The sequence below is a fragment of the Trichechus manatus genome, unplaced genomic scaffold (genome assembly GCF_000243295.1).
Source record: "Trichechus manatus latirostris isolate Lorelei unplaced genomic scaffold, TriManLat1.0 scaffold00170, whole genome shotgun sequence".
Classification (NCBI taxonomy): Eukaryota; Metazoa; Chordata; class Mammalia; order Sirenia; family Trichechidae; genus Trichechus; species Trichechus manatus.
In genome coordinates, this window is record NW_004444106.1 from 5715735 (window position 1) to 5724836 (window position 9102).

General features: G+C 46.0%; 1 protein-coding gene across 1 annotated transcript in view; it reads right to left on the bottom strand.

The window, feature by feature from the left end:
* Positions 1-716, bottom strand: part of MOGAT3 (monoacylglycerol O-acyltransferase 3) — a 4870-nt gene extending 4154 nt beyond the window's left edge. The window contains 3 exon segments of the mRNA XM_023740983.1: positions 1-102; positions 237-415; positions 635-716. Of these exon segments, the coding sequence (XP_023596751.1) occupies positions 1-102; positions 237-415; positions 635-716 (363 nt within the window).
* Positions 717-9102: the final 8386 nt, after the last annotated feature.

Here is a 9102-nt window from a genome sequence, read left to right on the forward strand (position 1 = left end):
TTCAGTGCAGAAGTTGCCAAAGGCCCCGACGACCAGGATCCCGTGAGGGTGGAGGCCGAAGAGGTAGTTGCAGGAAGGATCCAGCTCTGCGGTTTTAACGAGCTGGGGGGTGGGGGGTAGGGGGGCAGAGGGCGTTCGCCCCACCAGGCAGTGAAATTGGGCTTTGAGGGATGACCTTCCCAAGAATCTGTTCTGATGTCCCCCCACCCCTCACTCCCTTGCCCCGGTGCCCTCACCGAGATAGGAAAGTAGTCACAGAAATGCCTCCAGACCGCCCAGTTGCGGACCCAGGCAGAGCGGCGGCCTCCGGTGCGCGGCGAGTCTCTGTCTCTATAGAGCCAGACCAGGTAGAGGACTGCTAGGATCCAGACCCGGCCTACGAGTGCAGAGAGGAACACCACCAGGCACACCTGGGCTGAGGGAGCGAGAGCAGCGGCTCAGGACCCAGGCGTTTAAGCCCGAGGCCCCCGCGCCCCCCTCCCCCGGTTCCTTCGCAGTCAGGCCCTCCCTTCTCACTTGCTCCTTCATAACTCCTTCAAGTATTTCCTAGATCCCTACGCCACCTGCCACCTGCTTCGGGTAACGGGAAAGCAGAGCGCTGGGCGCCTGGGTCCCACAGGCTACACGGACTCACCGAGCACCAAGAAGGAGAAGACCCATTGCAAGACAGCGACCACTTGGAGGCTCCGGCTTAAGAGGCTGGAGGAAGCCGGCATTCTGTGGAGGGAGTCGGATGGTGGTGCCCAGGGATCTTAAGCACCCTCCCTTTTGGCTCAACCCCTGGCCCTGACCTCTGGCCCCTGTCCCGCCCCCATTTCCGCCCTCTTGGCTGACTGGCACCCTCATGAGCCTAGCATGGAAGGATTAATCACTACCGGAGCTTACAAGGCATAACGAAAATAACCGGGGGTGTGTGGCCTGGGGGTGAGAAAAGGGGTGCGTGAACTGTGGAAGTAAGGACTTTGGGCCTCCGTTAGGAACCAGGCTGGCAGCCAGAGGCCTGGGAAAAGGGAGGTTGCCTGGGTGGTGCCTACTGTGAATGGGCCGGCTCCTTGCCAGAATCGGAACAGCTCAGAGACTCCTTAGTCATCTCGCGGGCCCTGAGGGGTCCAGGGACTGCAGGAGGGTTTATTCCCTCAGAAGCAGTTTAGGCCCTGTGGGAGGAGGACCCCAGAACGGAGGGCTTTGTGGGAAAATAGAGGACTGGTGGGGCACTCCACTTGCCATCACCCCCACCGGCCCCAAACACTGGCCAGAGGCCCGTGGGAGCCAGCACCTTCTCCAGGCCAGGGAATGTCACACACGGTGCCCTTCTCCCCACACACATTCCCATCACGTGCCTAGTCACACTCCTAGTATAAAATACTTCCCCTTTATTAGCACCTATCATAGTAATTCTCTGATTAAGGTCATCTCCTCCACAGCTATAAGCAACAAGAGTACAAGTATCTTGCTTATCACAGCAGCGCCTGTGGACAGCTCAGTGCCCTGCATATGATAGATATTCACTAAATGGATGGTGGGTCTGGAGGAGACAGGGTAAGCCAGTTTCCAGTGTCCAGGACCTGTGCTCAGGCTGGGCACACATTTCTGTCCCTGGGCCCTGCCTCACTCTCCTGCTGGCTTCCCCTTCCAGGGGTCTTGCCTAGAGACCTTGCCAAGAGGTATTCTGCTAGGCCACTTCTATCCACAAGGCATATAAGTTGGTGGGGGAGGGGGGGAGGTCAAAATGAGATGGACTTAAAAGTCTGATCAAAAAATCCTCAGTTAACATGGAAAAGTAATCAACCAGGTGATCAGCCCCACCTGCCAGGAAGGAAGGTGTCTTAGGCTGGGTCTTCTAGAGAAACAAAACCAGTAAAGCATATAAATATATATATATACAGAGAGAGAGATTTATATCAAGAAAATGGCTCATGCAGCTGTAGAGGCTGGAATGTCCCAAGTCTGTGGGTCAGGCTGGAGGCTTCTGATTCACGGAGCCACAGGGGCTAGCAAAAGCAAGATTGGCAGGTCAGACAGCAGGGTTCTTGCTCAGGACATACGAAGACCAACGAATCCCAACATTGGCAGGCAAGATAGCAGGTAAGCTGCTAGCTCAAGTCCCAAGAACCAGAGGTCAGATGAACAGGAGCCAGCTGCAGGATCCAGAGCAAGCAAAAGTCCACCAGCCTTGACAGAAAGTTCACCTATTTTGGATTCAGGCCACATCCCCAAGGGAACTCCCTTTCAACTGATTGGCTACTCACAGCAGATTCCATCATGGAGGTGAACACATTATATCAAATCTCATCATGGAAGTGATCACAACATCATACAGCTGCCAAACTATATCATAACTGGCAAACCACTGAGAATTATGGTCCAGCTAAGTTGACACACAACCTTAACGATCATAGTTAACCCCTTGTCAACTTGGGACCCGTATACATCTCCTTAAACCATACCTAATCTCTGAAAAAAGACAATTATAAAGTCATACTTGCATCTAACATGATACAACAAACACACATACAAGACAGAAATACTCATAGCAATTACAGTCCACATTTCTGCAACTGGTCATGTGGTCATAACTGGTATTTAGAACTATCTTCTTCCACAACTCATTTCATATTCCCTTTTCCCTCAGCAAGCACCTCAGCTGGTCGTGGTCCTTTGCCTGGTGGGGTGACCCAAACCTTCATTCCTGAAGGGTCTGGGCCATTAGTAGTCATGTCAGAATTGGGTTGCAGTAGTTTTCCATTGACTTTAATCACAGGGCATGGTAGTACTAAGAGACACCCTAAGGAATCTCCTGCATTCCAGACATACTCTTCTTTACCTCCATTATGTAATATCAATCCGATTTCCTCTTGGTAATCAGGATCAATCACACCAGCCAGTATGGTAACTCCCTTCTTTGCCTGTTGATCCAGAGGCATAAGGAGCCCAAAGTGGCCAGGTGGCATTCTTAACTTCCAGTTCAATGGAATCAGTGATCTGTCTCAAGGTGGAATATTCCTCACTTCGGAACTAAGAACTTTAGACCGGCTGCTTCAGGATGATGAGGAATATGGTAAGACCAGTGAATTCCATGAGCATGGGTACATTGCCACACTTCATTTGCTATGAAGTGAATCCCTTGATCCGAGGTGATGCTGTGTGGGATATCATGATGGTGGATAAGGCATTCTGTAAGTCCACGGATGGTAGTTTTGGTAGAAGCACTGTGTGCAGAGAAGGCACATCCATATCCAGAGTAAGTGTCTATTCCGGTAGGAACAAAACGCTGCCCTTTCCATGATGGAAGTGGTCCAATATAATCAACCTGCCACCAGGTTGCTGGCTGATCACCTCGAGGGATGGTGCCATATCAGGGACTCGGTGCTGGTCTCTGCTGCTGGCAGATTAGGCACTCAGCACTGGCTGTAGCCAAGTCAGCCTTGGTGAATGGAAGTCCATGTTGCTGAGCCCAGGCATAACCTCCATCCCTGCCACCATGGCCACTTTGTTCATGAACCCCATTGAGCAATGACAGGAGTGGAGTGGCTGGGGAAAAAGGATGACGGGTTTCCACAGAACACATCATCTTATCCACTTGATTGTTAAAATCCTCTTCTGCTGAGGCCACCCTTTGGTGAGCATTCACATGAGATACAAATATCTTCACTTATTTGGCTCATTCAGAGAGGTCTGTCCACATACCTGTTCCCATACCTCGTTGTTTCCAATTTTCCAGTCATGTTTCTTCCAAGCCCCTGACCATCCAGCCAAACCACTGGCCACAGCCCATAAATCAGTGTACATTCACACATCTGGCCATTTCTCCTTTAAGCAAAGTGAACAACCAGGTGCACTGCTCGATGTTCTGCTCATTGGGAGGATTTCCCTTCACCACTGTCCTTCGGGGAGGTCCCAGAAAGGGGCTGTAGTGCTGCTGCTGTCCACTTTCAAGTGTTGCCTGCGTATCGAGCAGAACCGTCTGTACACCAGGCACGAGTTTTCTTTTCCTTAGTCAACTTGTCATAAGGAATTCCCCATGAGGCCACATGTGCAGACTGGGAGATGGAAGGTAAAATGTAACAGGAGTGGAGACCATGTGTATTTGGGCCACTTCCTCATCCAACTTACTTGTGCCTCCAGGTCCTATGTGAGCCGGATCTCATATCTACTACTTCCATTTAATGATGGAGTGCTGCTGTGCACATTCAACTTTATGGCTCTGTGGGTCAGACGACATCCAGTTCATGATGCGCGGCTCAGGCTGCATGGTGACTTAGTGGACATGGTTAAACGTTCAGTCTCTACTAAGGCCCAGTTAAGAAGCCAAAAGCTGTTTCTCAAAAGGAGGGTAGTTATCTGCAGAGGATGGCAGGGCTTTGCTGCAAAATCCTAAGGGTCTGCGCTGTGATTCACCAATACGGGCCTGCCAAAGACCCCTAACAGCATCTCTATCTGCCACTGACACTTCAAGCACCATTGGATCAGTGGGAGAATCATATGGTCCAAGTGGCAAAGTCACTTGCACAGCAGCCTGAACCTGTTGCAGAGCCTTCTCTTGTTCTAGGCCCCACTCAAAACTAGTAGCTTTTTGAGTCACTTGATAAGAGAGCAGAGTAGCACACCCAAATGAGAAATATGTTGCCTCCAAAATCCAAAGAGGCCCACTAGGCATTGTACCTCCTTTTCAGTTGTGGGAGGGGCCAGATGCAATAACTTATCCTTCACTTCAGAAGGGATATTTTGATATACCCCACACCACTGGACCCCTAGAAATTTCACTGAGGTGGAAGGCACCTGAATTTTTGTCTGATTAATTTACCAACCTCTGGCATGCAACTGTTTTTGCAATAAATCCAGAGTCATTGACACTTCTTCCTTACTAGTGTGGTGTCTTGTAGAAGAGAAAGGTTATCAAGTCACTGCTGACCAAATTATGACACAGGGCTGGAGAATTGATATAGCTCTGAGGTAGGAATCAACTCCAGAGCAGTGGTTTGTTTTTTTTGTTTTTTTTAATAGGTCTAGAAGCCAAAATTGGTGGTGGGGAAACTTTTTGAGATCATTCAGTATTGCTTTGTAAAGCATCTGCCTCAGGAAATGAATGAGGCAATGACTCAGACAAAAGCTCTTTAGATACAGCTGGGTTAATCTCATTAGATGGGGGTGGAGGGACTAAGGGTTTTACTGGGGAGGTTGGTTTAGCAGACAAAAATGGAGTAATCTCTTCAGATTGGAGTGAGAGGGCTGGTTCTGTTAACAGGAGTGATTCAATGGATTTTAGGGGCTCAGTGTCTCCAGCTTCCTGATTATCTGACCATATGTCCCCATCCCATTTCAGGATCCCATTTCTTCTCAATCAATGCCCTCACTTTAACTTCAGACATCTCTTGAGGTTGGCAATGGAGTTGGTGTTGTAATTCACCCACTGTTATGATAAGACTCTGGGTTTGGTTTTGGGCAATATCAGCTCTGTTACTACAAGAAATAAGGCTTGCTTTCAAGGCACAAGTGGAAAACTTGCGGTTGTTTATGCGGTGCTTGAGCTTTGACTCTGAAGCCCTGAGCTCATCTCTTTCATTCACCACCTTGTCTAGCAAAGTAGGACCAACCAACCAGCTTTCTTATACTTCTCATTCTGACAACACTGTAGAAAGATATCACACATGTGTTCACCCAGAGCCTCGCCTTTCACCAATACCTGATCTATTCATGGTGATATTTTGCACATTTCTATTGCCACCTCATGCCATGGATTAGCAGTGCCCTCCTTACTAATGGAAACAGAGTCATCAACATCTTTAAGACTAAGCAGACTTGAGAACCAATTTAGAAAACTCATCCTTACAAGTTTGTTTCTCTAGAACCACTCTTGGTACCAAATGTCTTAGGCTGGGTTGTCTAGACAAGCAAAACCAATAATGTATAAATATTTAGAGAGAGAGATTTATATCAAGGAAATGGCTCACACAGTTGTAGAGGCTGGAACGTCCCCAGCGTCCCAAGTCCATATGTCAAGCTGGAGGCTTCTCCTGATTCATGGAGCCACAGGGGCTGGCAAACCCAAGATCAGAAGGTCAGACAGCAGGGCTCTTGCTCACAGGCTGTGAAGACTGATGAATCCCAAGATTGGCATGCAGGATGGCAGATAAACTGCTAGCTCAAGTCCCAAGAGCCAGAGGTCAGACGAACAGCAGCCAGCTGCAGGATCCAGAGCAAGCAAAAGCCCAGAAGCCTTGCCAAAAGTCCACTTCTTTTGGTTGCAGGCCACACCCCCAAGTAAATTCCCTTTCAACTGATGGGCTTCTCAGAGCTGATCTCATCATGGAGGTGATCACATTATATCAAATCTCATCATGCAAGTGATCATATCATCACAGAACTGCCAGACTACATCATAGCTGCCAAACCACTGAGAATCGTGGCCCAGCCAAGTTGACACACAACCCTAACAATCACAGAAGGCTTCATAAAGGAGGTTTTCCTGGGAGGCTGGGTAGGTGTTTCACCAGCAGGCAACAGGAAGGAAGAATGGGAGTCCTGTCTGGAGGCGGGAGATGTTCTAGATAGGTGTACTTCTGGAGGCTTCTGGAATGGAACAGTTGGGAGATAAATTCAGTAAAATAGGCTAGTATAAGGCTGGGGAAGACCAAGCTGAAGAAGCGTGTCCTGCTGTCCTCCGCATGCCTAAAGGACACTTGGGCAAGGGTTTGATGGTCCCCTGGAGGCAGGACTGCTCTCAGGAGGTTCCTGTCCTTTTTCAAAGCTGCTTCACGTTACCTTCTTCCAGGAAGCTTTCTTGGGATGAACCTCCAGGGATTCTCCTTTGCTGATTCTGACCAATAAAAAGCTTAGGTCTAAGACAGAAACAGAAAAATCCATCCCCAAACTCATATGGAATCTGATGGGACCCTGAATAGCCAAAACAATCCTGAAAAAGAACAAAGCTAGAGTATTCAAACTTCCTGATTTCAAAACTTAACGACAAATCTACAGTAATCAAAACAGTGTGGTACTGGCATAAGGATAGACATATAGATCAATGGAATAGAATAGAGAGTCCAGGAATAGACCTACACTTATATAGTCAATATGTTTTTGACAAAGGTGCCAAAAACACTCAATGGGGAAAGGACAGTTTTCAACAATTGATGCTAGGAAAACTGCATACCCATATACAAAAGAAGGAAGCTATAGCCTTACCTTACCATGTATAAAAATTAACTCAAAATGGATCAAAGCCCTGAAATTTAAGAGCTAAAACTATTAAACTCTTAGAAGAAAATGTAGGTAAAACTCTTCATGATCTTCGATTAGGCAATAATTTTTTAAAGTATGACACCAAAAACTACAGGCAATAAAAGAAGAAAATAGATAAATTGTACTTCATCCAAAAACAAAAAACAAAAAACTTTTGTGCATCAAAGGACATAATCAAAGGGTGAAAAGACAACCCACAGAATGGGGGAAAATATTTACATAACATATATATGATAAGAGATTAATATCCAGAGTATACAACATTGTGAAAATGACAATTCTACCCAAAGCAGTTTACAAATACAATGAAATCTCAATCCAGATACCAACAACATTCTTTAAAGAGATGGAAAAACTAATCATTAACTTTATATGGAAAGGGAAGAAGCCCCGAGTAAGTAAAGCACTATTGAAGAAGAAGAATGAAGTAGAAGGACTTGCACTACCTGACCTCAGAACCTACTATACAGCTAAGGTAGTCAAAACAGCCTGGTACTGGTACAAGGACAGATACATTGACCAATGGAACAGAATTGAGAACCCAGATGTAAATCCATCTGCCTACGATCACCTGATCTTCGACAAGGGCCGGAAGTCCATCAAGTGGGGAAAAGACAGTCTTTTTAACAAATGGTGCTGGCAAAACTGGATGTTCATCTGCAAAAAAATGAAACATTACCCATACCTCACACCATATACAGAAACTAATTCAAAATGGATCAAAGACCTAAACATAAAGCCAAAAACTATAAAGTTCATAGAAGAAAAAATAGGATCCATGCTAGAGACCCTAATATATGGCATTAACAGGATATAAACCATAACCAACAACACATAAACTCCAGAAGATAAGCCAGATAACTGGAATCTTCTAAAAATTAAACACTTATGCTCATCAAAAGACTTCACCAAAAGATAAAAAGAGAACCTACAGGAAAAAATTTTTGGACATTACAAGTCAGACAAAGGTCTAATCTCCATAATCTACAAGAAAATCCAACACCTCTACAACAAAAACACAAATAATCCTATTGAAAAATGGGCAAAGGAAATAAACAGACACTTCACCAAAGAAGACATTCAAGCAGCCAACAGACACATGAAGAAATGCTCGAGATCACTAGCCATTAGAGAAAAGCAAATTAAAACCACAGTGAGATACCATCTCACCCCAGCATTACCGGCACTAATCAAAAACACTGGAAATAACAAATGTTGGAGAAGCTGCGGGGAGATCGGAAGTCTTATACACTGCTGGTGGGAACGTAAAATGATACAACCATTTTGGAAAATGATACGGCGCTTCCTTAGAAAGCTAGAAATAGAAATACCATACTATCCAGCAATCCCACTCCTAGGAATATATCCTAGGGAAATAAGAGCTGTCACACGAATAGACATATGCACACCCGTGTTCATTGCAGCATTTGTTCACAATAGCAAAAAGACGGAAACAACCTAGAAGCTCATCAACAGATGAATGGATAAACAAACTATGGTACATACACACAATGGAGTATTATGCAACGATAAAGAACAAGGATGAATCTGTGAAGCATCTCATAACATGGATGAAACTGGAAGACATTATGCTGAGTGAAATAAGTCAATCACAAAAGGACAAATATTGTGTGAGGCCTCTATTGTAAAAACTCATGAAAACGTTTACACACAAAAAGAAACAATCTTTGTTGGTTATGAGGAATGGGGGGAAATGCTAAATAGACAATAGATAAGCGGTAACTTTGCTGAAGGGTAAGACAGTACACAATACTGGGGAAGCCAGCACAACTTGTGCAAGAAAAGGTCATGGAAACTCCATAGACACATCCAAACTCCCTGAGGGACTGAACTGCTGGG